Source organism: Brienomyrus brachyistius, chromosome 12, assembly GCF_023856365.1.
Source record: "Brienomyrus brachyistius isolate T26 chromosome 12, BBRACH_0.4, whole genome shotgun sequence".
In the NCBI taxonomy this organism is placed as follows: Eukaryota; Metazoa; Chordata; class Actinopteri; order Osteoglossiformes; family Mormyridae; genus Brienomyrus; species Brienomyrus brachyistius.
Genome location: NC_064544.1, coordinates 4379344 through 4405106, shown reverse-complemented (window position 1 = coordinate 4405106; position 25763 = coordinate 4379344). Strand labels below are relative to the sequence as shown.

The window sequence follows — 25763 nt, the reverse complement described above, 5'->3', positions numbered from 1 at the left end:
GGTTTGTGTTTCGACTCTGTCTACTAAGAATCTCTGTCCAAACATCGAGTATCCGTCCCGCTGAGCTCTAGCCCCCATTAGCGGGGGATTACAGTGTTCCTGCCTTTGGTCTGGGCCAGCTCAGTTTACGGTGACTCCTCCCCCCTTCCTTTCTCCCCCACAGCTTCGCTACCAGAAATGTTTGGTTGCCCGGCCACCACCGCAGAAGGCCTGCTCGACGGCGCCCCCCCCTGACTCCGTCACCCGGCGTGTGACCACTAGCGTGAAGCGGGGGGTGCTGTCCCTCATTGACACTTTAAAACAGAAGAAGCCTGTCCCGGAACTGCCTCAGTAGGGGGCAGAATAACCTCAGGACAGCGACTGAAGGTGATGACTGTATTAATGACGGCATACATAAGCGGCAGTGATTAACTGCATAACAGGACTTCGGTGACGAAAACCGTCTTGTATGTGATGAACCAAAGGGTGCACATGTATGGTGTCACCTGCCACCTGTCTGTTCTCGGTAACTCCGCCTTCGCAGCTTCTTCCTGGCCTATGGGCCTGCCCTTCAGTGTATGTGGCCACACCCACTCCCATCTGGCCACACCCACTCCCATCTGGCCACACCCACCCACCCTTACATGTCACACGATGGAAGTGCATGACCACGTGTTAAAAGGGACTTCATTTCCGCTTCTCTTATATACTGGATGTCCTGTGTAGCGCAGTCTCTCCTGTCCCTCATCGTTACCTGACTGAGTCGTACGGCCTTCTGCAGCATGACGCCGTTGCTTTAATACGGCGGCGCCTTCACTCCACCAAAGTCGAGACGTCTTCAAACTCTGTCCGTCGGCTTCTCCGCAGCGCACCTCGAGTCTCTCCCTTTGTGACCCCGTATGTCCTGAGCGGGGTGCAGTGCCTGTTTCGGTTGTGGACGCGTCCCTCGTCGGTCAGGACGCCGGCACAGCGGTGAACACTGAGACGGCCAGCTGGGTTTTCCCCACATCCAACTGGGGGGGGGAGGAATCCACACACATCAGACGTGGCGTCTGTCAGCATTTTAATCCGGTGTCTTTTATTTCGATCTCACTGGTGTGTCTGGTGTCTTTGAACGGGAAAGACCACTGTGCTGCATCTTTGGGAGTCTCCCTTCCGTCACGTGCGGCTGTATCCAATGTCCGTTAATATGAACTGTCACAGGTTTTATAAAAAAAAATACACTTGGAGAAACCGTTTCAGTTTTGCCGCCGCGTTAACAATCCCCATCTCGTTCACCCCCATCTTCCCTGGATGAAAAATAGGTCAGCGGCAACCATTTGTGTGAATATATATATATATATATATGTGTATAAACATATGATTTTTCCATACATTTATCACTTTATAAGCCATTTTTAATTATGTATTTTGTCTCTTTAAAAAGCATTTGGACACATTGTTGAACACTTTATCCTTGCCAAAGTTCACACCCTCAATGTGCGTGTTGTGTGTGTGTGTGTGTATATATATATATATATATATATATATATATATATATATATATATATGGGGGAGGGAAAAATCGCATCTGGTTTCATTTGACTGTGGATTGGCCAATTAGGTGTCGTGACACTTAGATGTTAACGAATCGTGATCTATGCATTATTCTTAGCCTTTTCATTTCTCAAAGGCAGGTGCCTAGCTGTAGCTTGCCTCGCATGTCCTGGGACAAAAAAAAAAAAAGGTCCAGTTTTTTAAAGATGTATTTATTCGGTTTTATATGAAAATGTCACGTTTTCGCTGTTTATTCCTGTCTGGCGTTTTGCTCAGCCGTACCGACGAATTAGCCGGTAGTGATGAAAGCCTTTGTCTAAATCTGTATCGGCCTTCTGAGGAAAACGGACTCAGGGATAAAACGAATTTAAAGACGTTTCTGGCCCGAGGATTCAGGTGGGGTTACGGAAACAGTCCTCGTGGCCAGAAAGGACTGTGGATAGAAACAAGGGGAAAAAATACTATGTGATAAAACATATCAAAACATTGGTTTGATGCTCAGATACTCTCGGGCAGGGGGGGCTTTTCGTCACATTTGAAGGTTCATCATCTGCTTTTTTTGGGGGGCTGGTTACACGCAAAAAAATGGCCTAATGTTGAGTCCCCAGGAAGTTTCACTACAGGCAGTGTTAATTCTGTAATATATTTCTGTTCCAAACAAGAAGTAAATCTTCGTATTGTTTGAAACCAGCTGAACCAGCAGTGACATCATATCTTCAGACTGCAGAACAAAGCCACGTTGGACCCTGTACCAGCTGGCTGTACCCGTGACTAAACCTAAGACTTGGCTCCTCCGCGCCCCCTACTGTTCTGATGTGGTAGTGCGGCTGGCTCACTTCAGAAAGCCCATGCTACGGACGCACGGTCGCGCAGAGTGGAAAGCGACAGGCATGTCTGATGTTCACTAACTTCCCGCTGTCTAAATGTAACCTGTTGTGAGAATAAAGTGCATATTAAAAACCTCAGAGCCTCTCAGCTGCTTCTATCCGTCCCATGTGGGGTATCAATCGGGGGACGTGCATTTTGATGTGCTGTTTCTTTGAGTTCAGTTTCTGTCTCCCCTAAGAAAGAAACTAGGAGTGTGTAACATCCAGGGACGGGTATGTTCTTTCTGCGGCCACTACTCAGAAAGTCACTCTTTGGGGCCAGCCAGTGTAGTGACCATTTGCGGCCAACAGGGGGCCCCGCACAGACGTGTGGTTTAAGTGGTGGCGCGGTTTATTGACATGTATCGCCGTTGCTCAGAAACTGATGAGTGAGCTCTCTGTACGCGGCAATGCCAGTGAGAGCGGAGCTCATGTTGTCCACTGGAGATGTAGCCGGCCTTGTTTTGCAGCAGCGTGTACAGCACTGGCAAGCTGTGGGCCCTTTAAATACCGGGACACGCTTCAGATGTTCTTCTGTAAATCACTTCAACAAAAGAAAAACCAACGCAACGCATTCTGGGCGACTAATGTTGCTCCAGAATATCAATTGGCCTCGCTCGAGCTGGGCGGACTTGTTTCCTGAGCCTGGATACCTCCGCCCCACTCCTGACATGTGTCTCAGTGCCCAGAAGACCTTTGGGTTGAGTCCTAGCCTTCACTGCATGGTGAAATCTAAAAAGGGGCGTTGCCTCTCTTCCGACATCATCAAGCCACCCCACGTTAAAACACTAGATCTCTGAATTGTTTCCCGGTATGTGGTGAAAGGGTGGGGCGGGGGGGCATGTTTTCCTTCTATGATACACCTTGCTGAACCTCACTGCATCCCAAGATTTAAGCTTTAATCCATTTTGCTGAACTTGCAGAAAGATGCTGAAACATGTTCCATTGCTTTTCCTGTAGGAAATGGCTACGAAATTAGCTGAAGCATCACATTAGAACACAAAGGGCTTACAAAGTCCTTTAAAATTATCCATTATAATATGCCTCATGCATCTAATTTAGCTTGTGTTGATCCATGTATACTATTTGCATTTAATGTATAAATAATGACGCTTATAAAGACTGATATGGGTATTCCCTGATTTAAAACATTAGAAGGGATTAAACATTGATTCTAAGGTTGCCTTCCCAGCCTGTTCGAGCCGCTTTATAAGTCTGCTGTTGTGTTGCCTCCTCGCCTGGGGGGGTTCATCCGTGACCTACAGGGTCCTTGGCTGCTCCCCGAATCCCTCTATGGTCTGCTGGCTGTGGTGTTCTCCACAAAGGGACCCCTGCCGCGCTTTAATTTCACATGTTTGCACATGCTCAGTGCCTCCGTATTACTCTCGCTACCCCCCCCCCCCTCGCTGGAGAGAAATCGAAGGGCCAGGATGTGAGCTCCTCGGGCTAATGAGACAGTGGCCCTGAGGATGAGCAAATAACCTTAATCCCTCCGACTAGTGAATAGAGAGTCTGTCAGGCGAGCTGTAGTTTTATATCATAAACCGCTCACAGACGCACAAATCACGGCCTGCAGCCCGGCAGCAGTCCGCTATATTACCTGCGTGGACGCGGTATTTTGCAGGTCAGAGGCGGTGAAGGTAATCCGTCCGGGAAGCTCTGCCGGACGGCGTCTTCCTCTCATACCACAAGCGTACCATCCATAAACAACACGCTGCCCGATCACTTCCAGCATACTTATGACCGGGATGACTTTGTGATCACTCAGAACCTGCAGCTGGGGATCTGTGGGGCGTGTGGGGTCCTTAATGAGCTCCAGTGGCCTCGTAAATCCTGGGGAAAATAGCAGGAAACAGTGGGTGTGGGGGAAGAGCGTACCCCACCGCACAGCCATTGTCCATGAGGGCCCAAGGTTAAGTTCATGGGCCTGTAAGGAACTTCTTGTGCTTCTGATCACAGTTCTTATGTAGAATCACTCCAGTCAGAATGGAAACTCTGAATAAAGTTATTGCCAGAAAAGTAAACTGGATCCTTTCAACTTCCAACTGCATTCTTTTTAATAAAATAGAATGGTTAGGTGAGAAATACGTGTTTTTGTTATAAAATGTGACGCCAAATTATGACACAATTTACGAAAATAAAGAATCACGGAGCAACAGAAAAGAACAACCCCAAGATGTCGAATGCTGAGGTCAGTGAGACGAGATCGTTGACAGTGTCTTTTGTGTAGCTGGGGGTGGGGGGGGGGGGGCACTGCAGAAATGTCACGTTTCTGCCGTCGCCATGACGCCTGTGGAATGTTTGCGTGCTGCGTTACCGGCGGTGACAGCAGTACTGGGTTACCGCCGTTACAGCCAGGGCCGTGGGTGCCACACTGCTGACAATCCGTACAGGTTGTCGGCAGAGCGGGAGGCGGCCGGATGAGCGCCGGCCCGCCAGCTGAAAAAGGTCCTGGGGTGGCTGTAAGGTGGGGGCTTCCGGGGCTTCATGCTGAAGCTGGGGAATGTCACAGGGGGGAGCACCAGTGCCACGGGTCTCAGGACCTCCTGCCGAGCCCTGGGCCTGGGTACAGGAGGAGCTCTCGGTGTTGGCTGGCTGGAAGCTGTGGGCTTGCGCTTGCTGCCAGGAGTTGCGATCGCCGTGATGTTTTTCCACTGCTGGCTGGAGCTGCCCCTGGATGGCAGCGTCCCTGGAAGGGACCGACACGGAGGCTTGGGTTTACCGGGCTCTCCACTTGAGCCTTGCAGCTTCACACTGGGGGTCCGGTTTGTCTTGGCTTCCCGGCTCAGGAATTCCTCTATGCAGGTCTGGCTGTGGATGGGGCCGTGGGAGCGGCGTGGCCTGCGGGTCACTGCTGTGTCCCGGGGAAACACGCACCTCTCCTTCTGCGGGAGCTGGCTCGCTGAGACACCCCCCAGCAGGCCATTGGCAGCCGCCCGAGCCAGTACCTCCTGCACCGTCTCTCTCACCTCAAGGGTTGGCTGTGATGGGGGAAGTGAGACCAGCAGTCAGGGAATGGTAAGATCTGATACAAGAAAGTGACGTTATTGGGTGAAACTGAAAAAGCTCTTAGCGCTGGTGGTGAGGCAGGGGCGACAGTAAGCTTGCTGACTGTACACAAGCAACTCAGGTGTAACAAATCACTGGGGAAAGTTACTAGCAGGCAAATCTCGACTTACTTAAAATCGACTTGCGTAAAATCCAAGTTTATGAAAATCTTGACATTCACCTTTGTGTAAAGGTATATTTTGATTTCTCTTTTATGTAATGTGTTCTTCAGTACACGTTGGTAGTATTTTTTGTGCGCACATATTTTGTATTATCCGACTTGCGTGAAATTTGACTTACATAAGATTTGACCCATAGAAGGGTTTGTGTAACAAATTACTTTTATTAGGTGATAGCTGTCTGTAATTTTCCATTGAAATGCTGATATTACCCAGAAACAAATATATAAACTGATGCCCTTGACTCCAGTTCTGTACGTGGTAACAGCTGATTCCAGCTAACCAGAGAGGATATCGTTTCCTTACTGGGGGACCGTGCTGTGTTTCAGGAACTCAGGGCCGACGGTCAGGGTTAGGAGCAGAGGTTTGGGACAGGGAGCTGGGGTCAGGGGTCATCGATAGGAGCAGAGGTTTGGGACAGGGGTCAGGGATAGGATCAGAGGTTTGGAACAGGGAGCTGAGGTCAGGGGTCAGAGTTAGGAGCAAGGGCTTGGGACAGGGACACGGGTTTGTCCATCATCTTGTCTGCCCAGCCAACGATAATGTGGGCAAGCAGCCCGATGAATAATTCAGCTGCTTCGCAGAGAGATGCGATGTTACCGTGAAATGAGGTCAGGCCTGCTGGGAGAGGGGGTGTGGAAGTCATTGCACAGGAAAAGGAGTCTGCAGGATGTAGGCATGTGTATGCAGTTGGTAGGGGTATGGGGAAAAGGTCACAGGTCAGCCCTAACACTTGCTGATTATTATAGGACTGCAGGACCTACATTTTTAGGGGGGCCCCGGCAGCAAACCATGCATTTATGTGGTGCCCCCTGTTGGCCACAAACAGTCACTACACTAAGTATAGTATATAGGTTTTGAAACATCGGGAGGTGGGTGGATACCCACCAAACTCTTGGAGGCTGCAGCAAAGTTTGGCGAGGCCTCCAGTGCCCTTTTATCATGGGGGAGAGACACTGCCGTTGGCCCCACAAAGCACATCACTGCTGCTCTTTCTCTCACACAGACTGCCATAAACATTTTACAGCAGTTTAAATGGCCGACTCCAACAGCCATTACCTCATTTGGGTTTCATCGGCTGACGGCCGTTTGTCCCAGTATAATGATAACTTTTTAAAGAGAATGGTTTGAAAAATTAAAGATTTATTGGGGAGAAAATTTCACAGAGCCGGCGAGAAATGTTTTATCTTTTCATGGTATATTTTTATATGTTTTTACTGCTTTATGAAGAAAGATATAAACACAAGTATATTCAGCAAATGGACATATAGTTCCTTTCAATAATTTAAAAATAACTTTATAAGTAATTGATATAGTTTGTTATATAGATTATAGTTTGACATTGGCTCCAACACTGGAGACCAATAAACCGGCAAGCCTGATACCAACGCCGGAGACCGATAAACCGACAAGCCTGATACCAACGCCGGAGACCGATAAACCGACAAGCCTGATACCAACGCCGGAGACCGATAAACCGACAAGCCTCATACCAACGCCGGAGACCGATAAACCGACAAGCCTGATACCAACGCCGGAGACCGATAAACCGACAAGCCTCATACCAACGCCGGAGACCGATAAACCGACAAGCCTGATACCAACGCCGGAGACCGATAAACCGACAAGCCTGATACCAACGCCGGAGACCGATAAACCGACAAGCCTGATATCAACGCCGGAGACCGATAAACCGACAAGCCTGATACCAACGCCGGAGACCGATAAACCGACAAGCCTGATACCAACGCCGGAGACCGATAAACCGACAAGCCTGACTAAAACTAGAACTACTATAGACCCTGATCTATATTCATGCACGTTTACAGCTGATCCTATTGTGTCTACAAACACATTGATCTGAAGTCATTGCTCGTCCTGGAACAAAGCCTGCAGTACAGCCATTCCTTTTCAGATCTCCAGATGCTGAAGTCCCTTCAGGAATCCTCTATGCAGAAAAAAATATATCTTCATTGTAATTACAAAAAACATATTTATCGAATAAATAATATGAAAAAGGACTTGACAGTACTTTAGTTCACATTTAAATCGGGCTAGAAGGACCTGAAGATTATAACAAAGTGTCAGAAATCCCAAAATGCGGTAAAGGTAGTGTTTTATAGCAGAAATCCACAGTGCTATTAGCCTCTCTGCAAGGATCTGTCCTTTATCCCAGACAAAACATCTGATCTAATCATGACCATCGAAATACAGAAGATGGGAATTGCTTCTTCGGTTCACATTTCCTTTCATCTTAGCAGTTTCTCACTGTACCTGCGCTCCAAGCATCTCAAGATGTTTGGAAATGACATCACTCCAAGACCTGCTCCATCCCCAGACCATCACTGGTCATTTTATATATATATATCAAGGTCTCCATTATTTATGCCTGTTATGTATTTTCTGCCTTGCTTGTGGGTCAGTTTGGACAGGATCGTGGGCCCCACGCAAAGTTTGGTTTGAGTGGAGGTAAACTGTTAGTGGTCTAGATCACAGAATGTCTTTTACTGTCCATGGCTCTAACATTTACACTGGGAGCTTCAGTATTTAATAACAAATGTTTTCAAGTAAAAGGTTTAAACTTCTACCCAAACTACAGGAACTTGTTAATCTCAGAGACGGAGTTAATGAGGGAGACTTTGGGGGTTTCGGCTCAGTCATGACCCATCTCACGTATCAAGCTCCTATTATGTCCTCGGAGACCCCCCCCCCCCCCCCTTGCCCCCAGCTCAGCTGTGCGATCCGTACAGCCGGACATTTATGTTAATATAATCTCCCGCTGCCCCACATCCTCTCCGACATTAATTCCCCGCCCGCATTACAAATGTGCTCTGCAAATACCAGCCGGCTTCAAATGAAGTCGGTCTGTCACTCAGGGCCTGGCAGATCTTTCTGCATTGCCTCGCTCCCCCAGAGACGTGTATTACAAGAGAACATGCGAGAGAACATCTTCATCTGCGTTCGCCGTCTGGCTGTGGTGATGGACGCGACCCGCTGCTGACCCATCCAGTGCATGGCTTCCCAACGCTTTGATGACCGTTCAAAAATGTCAAAGACTGCAGGATCACACACAATTAATAGGAAAATATCGTCAACAGCTTGTTTACTAACTAGCTAACTTTGCTTACTACCTTTTCTCCTACCTTTTGTTTGCTCTAGCTAGCACCTGTCTCTTCAGATGCGATCGGAAGCGAATGTCATAGAGTAGGCATGGCTCGAAAATATGACGCTTATTTATGGAACCTGCAACAACCCTCCCTCAAAACCCTGCGTTCTGTGGCCCAATGGGTTCATTACAAAACGTATTTCACCAAGTCAAAAGACTGACTCTGTTAGTAATGTACCAATTCTTTCAATCCAGTAAAAGGTGCTCTCTTTTTTTTAACAAAATCCTGCCCTTCCTACTGGATCATGCCAATAGTACAAAGGAGCAGGGGTACTGGTGGAATCTACTAAACCAGTTTTTTCCAGTCCAGTCCTTGACGACCCACAGACAGTCCATATTTTTGCTCACTCCCTGTTCCCAAAAATCGTGGACTTTCTGTGGGTCCCCTAGGATCAGACTGGGAAACACCGGTTTAGCAAATTCCACTTGCCCCCCCCCGCCCTTTGTCCTGTTGGTATGATCTGGCCGTGTTCTCAGCCTGGAGTCATGGATCACAAAGGCAGAATGACAGAGTGGATTAAAATGGAGTGTATCTGTCTCTGCGCACTTTGGACAAAAAGAACGGGGGCTTATTGAACACGGACGACGGCTGTGGGGGGTGAAGAAGAAGCAGAAGGAATTAAAATAGCAGAAGTAAGCCGAAACATGTCCTCATGATATCATGACGAGAAGCTTGGTAGCAGCTGAGTGCCACTGGGGGCTACAGGAGTGAGACCCCCCCCTCACTGCCACCCAGCTACCTCAGCTTAGTGTGAATGTGCATGATGACACCATGTAGCCCCCCTCCCATAAACTAAACCTTGGCCACACAGACATGACTGGTGGCTGTTTTTCCAAGCAGAAGGTCACCGGATTAAGCTAACCAAAGTCATATTGATGCCTTAAAATTATTACACCAACATCTGGGTTTGGGCGCTAACAGCCAAAGCCCAACCTGTATCTCAGTACCACATTATAAACAGCTGTGCGTGTGTCAGACTGCGGTTCACACTTACCTCTCTGGTCAGCACGGCCATGAAGCAGCCGTTGGTTTCCTCAGAAGCATCTAACTTAAAGAACCTCTCTTCTGCATTGTCCTCATCTGAGCTGCTCAATGTTGACATCGGAGGTGGAGTCAATCTGCCAGACATAGAAGGTCATGACAGCAGAGACCTTCTGACATCTCTCCTGTCTACCCTGCTGCTTGTGACGCTCCAACTACCTGTAACATCCGGCCTGCCTGCCCTTCTGCCTGTGACGTCTCTCCTGCCTCGCTCTTCTGCCTGTGACGTCTCTCCTGCCTCGCTCTTCTGCCTGTGACGTCTCTCCTGCCCACCCTTCTGCCTGTGACAACTCTCCTGCCTGCCCTGCTACCTGTGACATCACTTCTGCCCGCTCATCTACCTGTGACGTATCTCCTGCCCGCCCTTCTGCCTGTGACAACTCTCCTGCCTGCCCGTCTTTCTGTGACACCTCTCCTGCCTCGCTCTTCTGCCTGTGACGTCTCTCCTGCCTCGCTCTTCTGCCTGTGACGTCTCTCCTGCCTGCCCTGCTACCTGTGACATCTCTTCTGCCCGCTCATCTACCTGTGACGTATCTCCTGCCCGCCCTTTTGCCTGTGACATCTCTCCTGCCTCGCTCTTCTACCTGTGACGTCTCTTCTGCCTGCCCGTCTGTCTGTGACATCTCTCCTGCCTCGCTCTTCTGCCTGTGACGTCTCTCCTGCCTGTCTTTCTGCCTGTGACGTCTCTCCTGCCTGTCTTTCTGCCTGTGACGTCTCTCCTGCCTGTCTTTCTGCCTGTGAAGTCTCTCCTGCCTGTCTTTCTGCCTGTGACGTCTCTCCTGCCTGTCTTTCTGCCTGTGACGTCTCTCCTGCCTGTCTTTCTGCCTGTGAAGTCTCTCCTGCCTGTCTTTCTGCCTGTGACGTCTCTCCTGCCTGTCTTTCTGCCTGTGACGTCTCTCCTGCCTGTCTTTCTGTCTGTAACGTCTCTCCTGCCTGCCCGTCTGCCTGTGACGTCTCTCCTGCCTCGCTCTTCTGCCTGTGACGTCTCTCCTGCCTGTCTTTCTGCTGTACCACCGTTCATCCTGCTGTCAGAACCAGCACCATCACCTGCCTGCCATTACCTGCCTATCCCCCACATCGAGATTCGACCTTTGGACTGTGTAAATTATAATTTTGTAATTTTGTTCATTCAACTTCCTCTGCCGGCCCCTGGAGGATGGACTCCCCCTTTGAGTCTGGTTTCTCCCAAGGTTACTCCTTACTATGGAGTTTTTCCTTGCCACTGTCACCTCTGGCTCGCTCACTAGAGACAAATAAAACTGAATTGGATTGAACTGATACGATGTGATCCCCCTTGCCTAGTAAGTGTATCTTGGTTGGGTCCGATCCACTTTGTTTGACAGAGCTGTTCCATGCTACGCAATTATCAGATGATCTGCAGCCTAACCTAAAGACTGGTTGCGCCCAGATGGGACAAAACACTCTGAAGAGTCTGTTGCATGCTGGGAAAATTAGCTGGCTGCCACACCTGCATACGCCATGTGCAGGAGAGTTACCTGTACGGCTGGAGTGTGGCACTGCAGGGCTGCTCCTTCAGGACCTTCCTGACCACCTCCTCATTCTCCTCAGGGTATGAAGAGCAGGTCCAGTACACTACAGTGCGCACTCTGGGAACTGGGCGGCAGACACACACACACAGAGTCTGAGTCACACACACAGAGTTTTGATTGCAGATTTTAGTAAAATTGAATTTCCCCTTGTGAGGAGGAATGCCAAAATAAGGTTTTTAATCATACTGTGGGTACATCGAATCCCAATGATGTAATTTATACGAGAGAGAGAGAGAGCACACACACACACACACACACACACACACACACACACACACACTTGGACAAAGTTTGATGTGCAGAGGACAGCAAAGTTCTGCTCAGGGTTGGTGTCCTAGTAGATTCCGGTGAGGTAAACTAAGGATTAAAACTGCCAGCGATTAAGCATCCAATGGTAAAAATTACTCTGAGATTTGAGCCACAACCTTATTTCCAATAACTCTGCCGAACAAAGGATTTACGACCTTTAGCGCCAACCCATTGAGCCACACGTCAATATCGCTAAATCACAGTGGAATAATAATATTAGCAATCTCATTATGACCCCGACGTGATTCGAACACGCAACCTTCTGATCTGGAGTCAGACGCGCTACCGTTGCGCCACGAAGTCCACCTCCAGATAGGATATAGTAGCACATGTGCATGAGCTCTGGGCATGCAGCTCCTGGGACATGCAGCTACTGGGACATGCAGCTCCTGGGACATGCAGCTCCCGGGACATGCAGCTCCCTGGGCATGCAGCTCCCTGGGCATGCAGCTCCTGGGACATGCAGCTCCCGGGACATGCAGCTCCCTGGGAATGCAGCTCCCTGGGCATGCAGCTCCTGGGACATGCAGATCCCGGGACATGCAGCTCCGTGGGCATGCAGCTCCTGGGACATGCAGCTCCCTGGGCATGCAGCTCCGTGGGTAGGCAGCTCCCGGGACAGGCAGCTCCTGGGACATGCAGCTCCGTGGGCATGCAGCTCCGTGGGCAGGCAGCTCCCGGGACATGCAGCTCCCTGGGCATGCAGATCCCTGGGAATGCAGCTCCTGGGACATGCAGATCCCGGGACATGCAGCTCCGTGGGCATGCAGCTCCTGGGACATGCAGCTCCCTGGGCATGCAGCTCCGTGAGTAGGCAGCTCCCGGGACATGCAGCTCCCTGGGACATGCAGCTACTGGGACATGCAGCTCCCGGGACATGCAGCTCCCTGGGCATGCAGCTCCCTGGGCATGCAGCTCCTGGGACATGCAGCTCCCGGGACATGCAGCTCCCTGGGAATGCAGCTCCCTGGGCATGCAGCTCCTGGGACATGCAGATCCCGGGACATGCAGCTCCGTGGGCATGCAGCTCCTGGGACATGCAGCTCCCTGGGCATGCAGCTCCGTGGGTAGGCAGCTCCCGGGACAGGCAGCTCCCGGGACATGCAGCTCCGTGGGCATGCAGCTCCGTGGGCAGGCAGCTCCCGGGACATGCAGCTCCCGGGACATGCAGCTCCGTGGGCATGCAGCTCCGTGGGCAGGCAGCTCCCGGGACATGCAGCTCCCTGGGAATGCAGCTCCGTGGGCAGGCAGCTCCCGGGACATGCAGCTCCCTGGGCATGCAGCTCCCTGGGAATGCAGCTCCCGGGACATGCAGCTCCTGGGGCATGCAGCTCCCTGGGAATGCAGCTCCCGGGACATGCAGCTCCTGGGGCATGCAGCTCCCTGGGAATGCAGCTCCCGGGACATGCAGCTCCGTGGGCATGCAGCTCCCTGGGAATGCAGCTCCCGGGACATGCAGCTCCCTGGACATGCAGCTCCCTGGGCATTCACTGCCCACAATGGTCGGGATAGCCAAGCACTACTGCGACATTCATTAATTTATGGTTTGCAATTATGGCCCATTTCAATTATGTCTACATGGCAGGAATGTCTCACTAAAATCAGAGGATGATTAAAGGTACGAGGCCTGAGGTAAAGAGCTAAGATAAGGTCTGCTTCATGCTGTAATGTGCAGAAGGTTAAGTCTGAGCTGAGGGTTGTTCAGATCAATACCTACTTGACTCAAAAGACAGGACATTAAAAAGCTGCAATTTATCTCTGATTAACTGAGATGTGTCTTCTGGGCTAGCTGGTCCAAATGATCTCACGTAAAATCTGATTTTGTTTCGCCTAGAAGTTTGCACTGTTAATTTTCATGAACTCACGCGATGCTTTTAATGTAACGTTTCCCTTGATACGGGAAGCGCTTATGCCAGTGTTTTCCCCGATCGGGAAAACATTTACATTTTTAATCAAGTCTAAGGAATTCTGCTGAAGAGGGTAATAATTACTGAAGGTGCACCTCTGCTGGGGTGGATTTAATTAAATAGGTAAAAAAAAAAATTGAGTGACTTTCAATCTAATCGGTTTGTCCTGACCTGACAGAAACGTTAACATGGCCTTGGAAAGGCAGAGCAGCTGGAGAGGAAACAGGAAGTTCTCTGAGAACAAGCCCCCCGCTGTGAGTGCGCAGGGACGCTCTTGCGCTCCCGCTGAACCACTTGCTCTGTTACGGTTCCGTTTTCTGCTCCTTGGTATGCATCCTGACCTTGCAGCAAAGGCTGATGGGTAACGAACATCAGCATGCTTCACGCTGATAGGAATCAGCACGTGCTCTCTCCGCATCGCACAGACCACCTGTTAAATACAGAAAGCGAGACTGAGGGAGGGACCTCTCGCCGAGGTGCTGCGTTGCCACAGGCGAAGGGGAGCGCGTTGCCATGGGCGATGGCTGGAGCGTTACTGTGGGTAATAGGTGGTCGGGGAGCAAGTAATCATAAAGCATTCGGTGGGGGTGGAGATACTGGGGAGGAGGTTAGCGCTCGGGAAACAGGTCATCCATCAGCGGACTGGACACGAGGGACAGCGACCTGCATCGCAACAGGCTGCTGCTATGAGCAGAGCATTCTGGGTTATTAACGGCCCGGGCAGCTGAAGGGGGGGCGTGTTCCCTCTCTTTTGGAATACCCACCTTATCTCGCCGCTCCCAGATCCCGCGAGGAGCTCACTGGGGAAGAGGGGGGCGACCTGACGGTCGTTAACGTGGCCTATAAACGTGGCATCTTGATTTACTGATGCAGAACAGGGAGGTGGAGACTATCTCACTTTTGCAGCGATCAATTCCGCAATATCATCTGCATTCCGGAACTGTCCATCCTCTATTTTGGAGGGGACACAGCAATTGTAAAACAGATATGAATGTGTTCATACACCCCACTCCGTTTCGGATGTCTTAATAAGCATTTACTCTTAGTTTTACTTCTTTTAATGATAAGATTTAGCTAGAAGACATTTTTTATCAAAAGCAGTGTACATTGTTGAGAAAGCAGAGTCAGACAGTTCCTGGGGCAATAGGGGATTAAGGGCCTCGCTCAGGGACCTAACCTCTGCTCTGCTCTGCTCGGCCTGGGATTTGAACCAACGCCCTTTAGATGGTAGGGACAGAATGCTGAGCCACACCCGCCCCCCAATGCTAATCTGCCAGCTCAGCGTGAATATGTCCCCAAACTTGCCGCGTGGGCCGTGTCTAACAGCAGCTCTAAAGTGGGGGGGGGGGGGACTGAAGGTACCATCCATTAAAGGCCATTAGCATCTCACTGCATTATTCATGGCTGCCTCTGAAGGCTTAGCCCCCGCTCTGATTATCCAGCAGATAAACTGCCTTCCCCGTGTCTCTCAACGTTTGCTTTATGTATTTTTAATTACAATCGCCTCCGCAGTTTGCTTACTGCTTATCGCTTTCGCAGATCTGATCTTACCAAATTTCACACATTTGTATTCCACCAATCAGCCTCTCAGCCCGTTTTGGCTTCTACTGAAAATGGGGTCATGTTTATAGTTTGTTTACTTAGCCCACACTTTCACCCAAAGGGACACGTTTTTTTTGAGAACGCAGGGTCAGACAGGAGCAATTGGTGGTTAAGGGCCCAACAGCAAAATCACCCCTGGGATTCAAACCTATGACCTTTTGATTAAAGGCATTGCATTCCAACTACCACTGACACCCCCCTCCCCTAAACAGTTCCTGTTCAATTATGAAATGCAACTAAACCAAGAGTATATTAGTCACAGGGACAATTTTCTTTAAAGTAAGTGTTCCAGGTGAGCCTCGAACTCACAACCTCGGCATCACTCCGCCGGACACTGCCGTATAAGTACCGCGCGCTGACCGATTGCGCCACAGGAACAGCTGTTTAAATAGCAGTCCTTCATACTGAGGTGTTTCGATCCCTTTTAAATGTAACTCCCACATGCAGAAATGTAAATGTATGTGTGAAATTTATGCGTGAAATGGGCAGAGCCGGTGTAGATCAGTTAGTTCTTGCTGATTTAGATGAGAAACATCAGCAGACGAGAGCTTCTTACACCTTATAAATATCTCACAGGCTTCATAATGCGTCCCAGCTCTGAATTACGAGGTGCAGACGTGACTGTAACAAATGTTGGCTGGCTCAAACGCCTCATCATGTCAGCTACATCTCTGACTGAAGGCAGATCAAAACTCAGGCAGATCTCCAGCTCGTAGGATTTGACCCCTGGGGGGACTTAGCCCCCAGTAGAGTTGGCACTTATACAGAACAAACAAAATAAATTTAGATTTTTTTTTCAGGGGGCTGAGACAAAAAAGATGGTAGCTGAAGCCTTCTTAAAGAGGGTCTAGAATTGCCTCCAGGCGGGGGAAAGGGGGAAGCGGGCAAAATTACACCCCCCCCCCACCCTGTAACAGTGGCTTGACCTGCCGCCATAGCAACGGAAGCCCAAGGAATGTGACCTTTCACACTCTGAGCCGAGTCTGCATGTACACCTCCACCATCCTGCTGTGTAAGGAGGCAGGTACCTCAATGACCTTGTGAGGACACCGTGACACATTCTGGAACATTCTGGCGGGGGGGGGGGGGGGGGGCAGCGGCTCCCTCAGAGGCCGGTGGCCAGTGCCAGGCTCCCACACACAGATACCCCCCATTACACCCGCGTGAAACGTTCATGCCCTCGCATTTCCGACACGCCTCAGTGCACCCGCCTCATGCAAACCGCTCCCAGAGCTGCTCCTGTGCCGAGCTGCTAGTGAATCCTAATTTCAGTGTTACGCTTTTTCAGATTTATAACAGGTTTTTTTTTTTTTTTTAAGATTTCCAATTTAGCATGCAAAGCTTAGCATGTTTAATCCACCGTCTGTGCGGAAAATAACAGTATTTGAACAGCGAGTCTGACCCTCGGTGTAGCACAAAACAATCAAAAACATTACACACCTGTTTTTTATGAAAGAATTTCAAAGAGAAAACACCTTCCCATCTTTATTTTATGTATTAACAGTCACCTGTGCTATTCCCCATTCATTAGCAAAATATCATACATTCATCCATCCATCCATCTTCCCAGTGCTACTCCAGCTAAATGTCACTGAACGCCTGGCAGCACATGGTTCAGGGCTGGGGAACACAGAGGAACCTTAATGCTGGTGCTCGTTCTTGGTCCTGGAAAACCAGGCCAGGGCATCCGGCTCCCCACAGAGCAGCAGGGTGACCCAGCGTTTATTTGGAGGTGACCCTCCACGCGCACTCAGAGGCTGAGCACTTTGCATTAGCACTTAGGGTGCATTTCCACCGCACCAGGTACCGTACTTTTGGTGCTTCAAAAAGTTTATTACAAAAGTACCAAAAGTACAGTACTTAATGGTGTTGGTTTTCCACTAGCATTAAAACTGGTACTGGTGCCGAATGACATCACAACGTGAACTGGGGTATTTTGTACTGAAATCTAAAAATGGCTGTAATAAATTATAGGGCTGGACGATGTGTGATATTAATACCAACATCGCATGCTATGCACATGCAACTCTCAAATGACAAGGACCCTGACAGTCAGTGGGGTTCAGATCAGCCTTTTTCATACCTTCATGCTTAACAGATATTATAGCAGAGGGGGCTAAAAATTTCGCTAAAGCATTTTTACTTCTCATAGGAAACAAAACTTAGCAAGCATTGCAATTTTAATGATTATTCCTTTTCAATCTTATCTAGTATATGTCTAAAAAATCAGTTTAAAGTTTACCTCCTGCTTTTGCATTAGCGCTGCATGCGTTCTTTGAGATGAGCACGATCATTTTCATCATTGCTGTATAAATCACTTCTAGAAGGGTTTGTGAGAAATTTATGTTGAACTTCTTTTTTTTTGTTTTATAATTATCTAAATATCTATTACAGTAAAATCATATATTTTTTTCCAATACGGAGCAAACCCAAAAAACCCTTATTACACAAAATACTTTTAAATTTCACCTCATGCCATCCATATCTCCTTCTGGATCTTCTGACCAGATCACAATTAACGCTTGGGTCTCTTCATTTTGTCCATGCATAACTTATTATTACGTTTTTAAAGTTACTTTGTTCATGTTTGTTTTCTGAGTTCGCAGGTTTTTCAAGATACCGATTGCATTGTTTCAGAGGTAGGCTCTTTGCATACCCAATCGACAGTGAACACGTTTCCAAGTTCCATCCCAAAATACTGAAGTACCAAAAAAGTACTGGTTTGGTACTTTGGGTACTTTTGGTACTGGAACTCGATTGGAAGTCAATGGAAAAGGGAAAATAGTGAAAGTACAGAGCCTGGTGCAGTGGGAAAGCGGCCTGAAAGTGACTAGAGTAGCTTGAGGGTCTTTCGTTTTTAACTTACACTTGAGGGCGTGAGCAAGCTGCTGTGTCTGTCTGCCCACCAGGCTGTCCAGCTTGGTCTGTGAGACGGCTCCCTGGGACACGTCTTGCAGCAGGTGTCCGTCTGAAAATCAGGGACCCCACCTGTCAATGACCTCCAGGTCAAAGGTCACTTCCTCTTTGCCCCGTAAGGAGCTTCACTGATTGGCTGGATATATTTTCCATTGACAGTCCTCAAACTCAGTGTTTCCCAATCTGGTCCACCGGGACCCACAGACAATCCATGTTTTCGCTCCGCTGCTGGGAGCTGGGAGGGAGCAAAAATATGGACCAACTGTGGGTCCCACAATATCTACGCAACACCCATGTGTCAGTTCTTGCCTTTTTATCCACATTATTTACTGTTTCTCATGCTGGTTACGTGTGTACCCATCCGTCGCTGTTTTTACCCAGGTTCCCTGACCGTAATACTCAGTTGATTCTAGTTTGTTATGCTTTGTTTTCATTATATATTCATTTATTATAGCTTTTATAACTTACGTTTGCTGCCTCCTGTAACAGTCATCATTATATTCATGTACGAGAAAATGACATGTGATCTATATGTGTTTTTCAGAAGTGAAACTAAAATGTCACAAACATGTCGAGCTTCATTGACAGTGAGGTGAGAACTAGCATAAAAAAAAATACAATGAAATTCCAAGGCATTGTTTTCAGGGCATCAAATTCCGGAACAATCCGGAGAGGGTGACAGTCCTGATCAGGCTGCATGGGTGTGACGCGGAGCCCCCCAGGGTGGCGCCCGGCTCAATGCCGTACCTCCGTTCTCCTGTAGGATGATCTCGGCAGGGTTGCTGGTGGCAGAGAGAGAGCTCTGGGGCATCAGCAGGATCACTCTCACCTTCTGGAGCCGCGCGTCTGAGGGGCTCAGATCACAGAACCTCCCCGGGATCAGCTTCACATCTGCAGCCAAGCAGAACTCCTGTTAGCCTCCTCTTGCACGTCCACCACCAGCAATCGCCACCATTCACACCATGCATTTGTGTGGGGCCCCTGATGTTTAGGCCCCCTACTGGCCTCAAACAGTCACTGCACTAAATATTAAATAAACGCATTCCTTATAGGAGATGCCGAGGCAGCGTGTTCTACTACAATCGTCTCACTTCACTTGCTAACTATTTATTTAGTCTTTGAAACATCTGTGGAGGGCTGGGGGGCCCAAAACGACTTTCTGGGTGGGGTCCCAGGAACTGCATGCCACACTGCAGAAACGGCCCGTTCTGGTCCCGTCTTTACCTTCTGACCAAAAAGCCCAGTTCCCCAGCACTTCCAAGCCAGCCAGAGCTGGGCTGCATGTCCGCATGGATCAGAACCGGGCTCGTGATCAGCTCGTTCTGAGATGTTCACCTGATGTGAAATCTCACTCAGCCGGGGTTGGGTTCCTTCCGTTTGGGTTAGTGACGGTGTGGATGCCATTTTACTGAGGTACAGCAGCCCAGAAACTGAGGCAGCGGGGAGCCGCTTAAACCCTCATGTGGAGTTTCCTCCCTTGCCGGTGTCTGTGCCTTTTCTCACAGACGAGGCTGTGTTTGCTGGCCCCTGGTGTGATTTTTGAGGGGTGGGTGGGGACCCTGATCCATGGGGGGCCAGTGTGAGTGCTGGAACCACTGCTTCATTATTGGCTGACTGAGAGGCCATCCCACAAACCCACACCCACACTGGGCCTCCATGGATCAGGGTCCCCACCCCTGTCTTAGTGACAAGTGCTTTTTTTTTTTTTTGCATGGTGGGCGGGGCTTGTTTTCCCACCGCTGAGAGGATAAGCATCCTCGAGCCTTCTGTGCCCTGTAGAGCTTCCTCTTAAATATACCCAGGTGACGAGGCGCTAACGATTCAGCTCACGCCTGCAAAACCCAAAAGAATGTGTGTGCAATTATCACAGGCGAAAAAAAAATTAAGCCATCAAGTCAGTGGTATTTGCTCTGACTGGGGGCTGACAGACGTGGCTCATAAGATCACGTGCCTTTAGCTTACTCCCTTCCTGTTGAGACAAAGGGAAATAACAGCACACGTTACCCACTGTAAATTGTGTGGGACAAAAGGCCCCGCAAGACGAATGTATTAGAATATATCATTACTTCCACATATTCACCACCCACCGCGCCGTTTTCTAAAAGACCAGTTTCAATTCAATCAGCCAAGCACAGAGTGGGGTAAAATGAAAGCTAGATTCCTATAAAGAGAGAAGCAAGCGAGAAATTGTCTCAACGGGATAAAAACAAGCCTATTTCTTGTAGCTGTTTGGTCATTACTCCTTGACATCACTCTGATCCGCATATATTCACCTAGAAAACATATCCAAAGGGTGTCGGGCAGTATCCATCCATACTAAAACTTAAATACCCATTTTCGAGTCACAAGAACTTCAGATGCTTAATAATTTATCAATGCAATGGGAGGATTAGCATTCAAATAAAACAGAATAATGGCTGTCTAACCTGATCTGAGTCAGCAAATGTTCAAGACTTTACTGGAAACCTCGGTATTACCAGTTAATGAAATGGTCGTATTCACTGCTTTATGAGACTGTTCTGTAGTCTCTCCATATACCAAAAATGCCAAAAAATAAATCACAACAGCAATATTAATGATAATGGTGAAAACACCATGCATGCTCTGATTCATCATGTTTACAAGCTTCGCGAAAAATCATCAGATTTGAGAAACGATGTTAAAAAAATGCAGTCTCGCTGAACACTCAAGGTCATTCAACTTAATTTTAAAAACCATGACTAGTAAATTGTGGTTTTTCTCACCCTGACCCTCTGGGACCCCCAGGCAGCCCACATTTCTGCTTCCAGCCAATCAGGAACACCGCATACCAGATACAGGTGTGCTGAGAGCTGGGAGGGAGCAAAAACGTGGACCGCCTGAGGGTCCCCAAGGGTCGGGTTGAGAAACACTGTCCTGTAGCAAAGAGAACGATGGCTGCTTACTCTTGCACTCCATGCCGAAGAAGATGTCCTGCATCTCGTCCCCCTGAGCGGGGGGGAGGGATTCCAAGCAGCAGAAGACCAGGCCGGAGAAGGGGGCAGCCAGTGCCGCCATGTGGGCAACGGTGAAGCCTGAAACGGCTCCGGCCACCAGTACATCTGCTCCCTTCTCCAGAAAGAACCGCACCATATTGGGGGCAAGGCAGCAGGACCTGTCCTGGGCGACAGGCGAAGCAGACGAGCGTGAGGTTTTGGATGCTCCACCATCACCCCACTGCTTATGCTATTGCTTATGCCGGTTACAGTTCAGTCTTTATGTGGCTACAACACTTTATATCATGGTTCCCCAGTTGTGGTCCTGTAGAGTCACATTTCACTGTGCAAATTTCCTTGTTTAAACACACCTACTAAACCTGGCAGTTAGGTGTTTGAGGAGGGAAATCCGCAAACTTTGCTGGATTCTAACAGGGGAGTAGCGACAAAATGTCACCTTGGGCGCCCGTCACCCCCCTGACATCGTATAATTTTATAATTTTACATATTGAAGGGCCCCAGTAAGGTGCTGGGCCTCCTGAATCTGCCAGGCTATCCATGCCCCTCCGGTGCCCCCTAGATTACGGCCCCCCAGGACCAGAATTGGAGTGCCCTGCTTTGCATCATTTCTATGCAAAGCTAAAACGCTAAGATGGCGGATTATTGGGAATCAGAACATTCACATCACCGTGAAACTGAATTTTGCATTCACATCATGGTCTTGACTTTCAGTCCAGTTTAAATAATTTCAGCCGAAGGTGTCAACATACTGCCAAGAACAGGGCAGAACTTCGATAAATGGGCCTCCAGTAAACGTAATTAGCAGAATGTTCCGCAGTGTTTCCAGCAATGATATCCAGCCATTTCACTGTTAGTTTTTTCTATGCTATACTTCTGAGGTAAGGGGGATACCGAACTGGGGAAATGTTCCTAAAAACAGCGCTGTTCCTCAAATGCAGCACGTCAGGGTTCCGCGTTCTGGGGGAGGGAGATCAGCACAGCACCGCAGTAAAAGGTGAGGGAGGCGGCTACCTTGATCTCACATTTCACGCAGGGGGGGGGGGGGGCCCACGGGAGCACCCAAAGCCTTCTGAGTGCTGCAGAGGGAACTAGGCCAAGGCTTTTAAGAGCTCCGTGAAAGAATTAGCACACAAATGGAGATGTGCTGCTGGGGTGAGATGGCTGATGGTGTTCAGCCGGAGCAAAGAGACGCTCTCACGTCCTCCATAACTTCAATAAATTCGATAATTTCCCTCAGGATGAATAAAGTTTTATAGTATCTCATCTTATCCTCCTGTAACCTCCCCACCTTATACATCCTCCATATCGAGACCAGGATAGCATGGAGGGGGGGTCATATGACCAGAGTCTGCCTCATTCATGAAACTACATGGTCTCAAAGGGTCATTTCACAAAGCTTCATACACATTTTTATTTTGTGTTTTCAGTCATTAATGCCTCATGATAAAAACATAATACCTGAAAAAAGAGCCTGAAAAATGTATATTTTTCTAAACTGTTATTTTTTTTATGGGATCCCAACCCTACTACATTTTAAATGTCCGTTGGCAAACTTGCTCCTGTCTTGATCTGACACAAAGAGCAGTTATGTGCTGACATGGTGACACATGTTGTGGAGCCACCCCCCCAGCCCCTCCTTCTCGTCACCTGGATCACCGGAGCCCCCCCCCCCCCCAGCCCCTCCTTCTCGTCACCTGGATCACCAGCTGGCGGTCCTTCAGGAGGGGGGTCGTCCTGTAGAGGGCGTCTTTCAGGTGGCCCGGGAAGACCAGCGAGTCGCAGCAATGCCCGTCCTGGCAGAAGGTCGATCCACTCAGCTGCCCGAGCGACTCTGCCAGTGAGAAGCCCGCCCTCTGCAGGGCACCGCGGGCATCGTCCAGGCTGCGTGGAGGAGCAGAGGATGGAAAATGCAATGACAAAGCCGAAAGCGGCACCTAGCTAAATACAGACACGTATCGAGATTTTCTCCTATGTCGTATGTAATATAAAGTTATATACTGTACACTGTACTGATCAGTTTTGTGTTTTCATTGATAAGCCGTGGCACCTAGATAGATATAGAAACGTGAGTTTCCTATTTGTTGTAAGTAATATGAAATTACTGTACGCCGTACTGTACACCACTGATTTCTTTATTTAGGTTTAGGGCAAAATTCCCTAATCTAACAGTCTCTTACAAGCACAGAACAGGAGTGCACATTAGAATAGAATAGAATAGAATAGAATAGAATAGAATAGAATACTTTTACTGTTATTGTACATTACACAACAAATTTTGATTTGGATGAGAAAAAAAGCATGCTTTTGTCAATAATAAAATGAGTTATATAGCTCAGAAAGAGCAGATCATGTCTATCAGAAATAATTTTGCACTTCAGTGACACTCTGGGCATTTTGAAAAACATTAAATGTGGGAGCAGGAATATAAATGGTATATTTTCTATTTTAACTACTGACAAGTTGATTGCAGGGCCGCCTTTAAATTGTCATCATAAATTCAAAAAACAGGGAAGCACATGTGAATTACATGCTGTCATAACAAAGGCCAGATTTTACTCTTCTATAACCATGGGCCAATCAGGGCTCCCCCAGGACGGTCCATAGTTTGGGAAGGCCAATCAGGGCTCCCCCAGGACGGTCCATAGTTTGGGAAGGCCAATCAGGGCTCCCCCAGGACGGTCCATCGTTTGGGAAGGCCAATCAGGGCTCCCCCAGGATGGTCCATAGTTTGGGAAAGCCAATCAGGGCTCCCCCAGGATGGTCCATCGTTTGGGAAGGCCAATCAGGGCTCCCCCAGGATGGTCCATAGTTTGGGAAGGCCAATCAGGGCTCCCCCAGGATGGTCCATCGTTTGGGAAGGCCAATCAGGGCTCCCCCAGGATGGTCCATAGTTTGGGAAAGCCAATCAGGGCTCCCCCAGGATGGTCCATAGTTTGGGAAGGCCAATCAGGGCTCCCCCAGGATGGTCCATAGTTTGGGAAGGCCAATCAGGGCTCCCCCAGGATGGTCCATAGTTTGGGAAGGCCAATCAGGGCTCCTCCAGGATGGTCCATAGTTTGGGAACTGAGATTATAATGTAGCTTCTGCTCACCCACAGCAGCTATGCGTTATGTGTTTGTGAGAAACGACGGCGGAGAAGGACAAAGAACCAAGCTGCCGACTCTCCTTCGTGTCTCAGAAATATCGAGCAGGGTTTCAAAATTGACGAGGACAATTTTCACCAAGACATACAACCTCAGTGCTTCATGCAGAAATTCAGACATAGAAAGTCTGATGCCAAGAGCCATCAATCCATCCTGTTTTTCTGTCACTGCTTGTCCTACTCAGGGTCACTGGGGTCTGGAGCTTATCCAGGTGGCTACAAGCAGGGAATAACCCAGGATGTGGCACCAACCCATTTACTCACACCTACAGGCAACTCCAATTAACCTCTGCATGTTTTATGGAGCGTGGAGGGAAACCAGTGGAATCCCCAGTGGGAGAGCATGCAAACACCACACACACACGGAGCCGTGGTGGAGACTCAGCCAGTCTTCCCAGAGGTGTGAGCGCTAACCACTGCACCGCCGTGCCACTGCAGACACAGCTGCAACATTTTTAAACGAACAAGTACCTTTTTTTAAGCGTTATTTTGAAAAGAAATAAAGAAAAAAAAAGAATTTGACTTAATTTCAGCTTTTTTTGGAGATTCATATTTGAAATAGATGGTAGTGGAGTATCCAGGCAAAAAAAAAATATTCCACAAATTAGACCGTGAGCAGGCAGACTGCAGAAACGCCAAAAAATTATGTATTTCATACCCTGGTGAGGAGGTGTGTCTATCTGTCTGAACCCGAATAACAGGCTCCCGGAGTGTCGAGGAAATCACAGCCACATATGTGTGTTAGACCTCCATACTGGAGCTACAATGCTTTCATTATTAATTTATCAAGTCTTCAGGATTTTAGGATTTGATGGCTGCAGGACATATGGCTGAGGAACAGACAGTACTTGCGGGTAGCACCGAGTACCTGTCCTCAACACCGAATATGAGGACCCCAAGGGTGGGCCTTTAGCCGTCCTATTAAAATCCCGAATAAAATTTCATTGAAAACGAACCTTGCGTCCACTAAAATTCAGTCAACGTGATCCAGGCTACAGTCCGATTTGTAATGGCAAATTTCTTGAGTGCTGAACCTCTCCTGTTCTTTGTCCCGGTCAACCCTGTAGCTGATATAGGCAGCTGCCTAGGGCACCATCTTTCGAGCGGTAATATGCGAGTGGCTGACCTGATTTTCAGCGTGTTGACCCACGCGCAGAGAGGCAGAGACCTGGCCCGCTCCTGCATCCTCTTCACCGATTCGGACAGCATGCACTCGATGGAAGGGACGTTATGCTTGATGCGGCACCTAGCCAGTGAAGCGGCCAGCTTCGTTCGGAACCTGGATGGAGGACAGCGAGGGCGCGAGATGGCAGGAACAATGAAACCCAGGTCCCCAAGACCCCCACAGACCTTACACTCACCCACCCCTTAGATCTCTAAAGGAGTGCGGCGATATCTCATTGTGTGGAGACAAAACCGCAGCTACGGAATGTGATGGAACGCGACTGAAAATGAAGAAAAGGCAGGAAATGTGGTGCAAAAATTCCTGAGACGCGTGTGTGAATGTGGAGAATCAGCAGTTAGCAGCCTGAATGTCCCCTCCCTG

At 48.9% G+C, this 25763-nt stretch overlaps 2 protein-coding genes and 2 non-coding genes across 5 annotated transcripts in view; 1 reads left to right on the top strand and 3 right to left on the bottom strand.

Annotated features, from left to right (window-relative positions):
* Window positions 1-2480, top strand: part of LOC125705308 (amyloid beta precursor protein binding family B member 2-like) — a 44565-nt gene extending 42085 nt beyond the window's left edge. Inside the window, 1 exon segment of the mRNA XM_048971800.1 lies at window positions 164-2480. Within this exon segment, the coding sequence (XP_048827757.1) occupies window positions 164-334 (171 nt within the window). The 3' untranslated portion in view covers window positions 335-2480.
* Window positions 2481-4458: 1978 nt separating this feature from the next.
* The window catches only part of LOC125705310 (putative methyltransferase NSUN7), a 33839-nt gene continuing 12534 nt past the window's right edge, over window positions 4459-25763 (bottom strand). For both annotated transcript variants that reach the window (XM_048971803.1, XM_048971802.1), the window contains exons 5-12: window positions 25344-25496; window positions 22770-22956; window positions 21025-21238; window positions 18848-18991; window positions 18051-18152; window positions 11313-11430; window positions 9770-9893; window positions 4459-5362 (exon numbers count right to left, since the gene is read on the bottom strand). In XM_048971803.1, coding sequence (XP_048827760.1) covers window positions 4730-5362; window positions 9770-9893; window positions 11313-11430; window positions 18051-18152; window positions 18848-18991; window positions 21025-21238; window positions 22770-22956; window positions 25344-25496 — 1675 coding nt within the window. In that variant the 3' untranslated portion in view covers window positions 4459-4729. The remainder of the gene's footprint in view (window positions 5363-9769; window positions 9894-11312; window positions 11431-18050; window positions 18153-18847; window positions 18992-21024; window positions 21239-22769; window positions 22957-25343; window positions 25497-25763) is intronic.
* trnaw-cca (transfer RNA tryptophan (anticodon CCA)) lies at window positions 11907-11978 on the bottom strand. The gene has a single exon. It is a non-coding gene; the product is annotated as a tRNA-Trp (tRNA).
* On the bottom strand, window positions 15469-15562 carry trnai-uau (transfer RNA isoleucine (anticodon UAU)). The gene is made up of 2 exons: window positions 15525-15562; window positions 15469-15504 (listed from the first exon to the last, which is right to left on the bottom strand). It is a non-coding gene; the product is annotated as a tRNA-Ile (tRNA).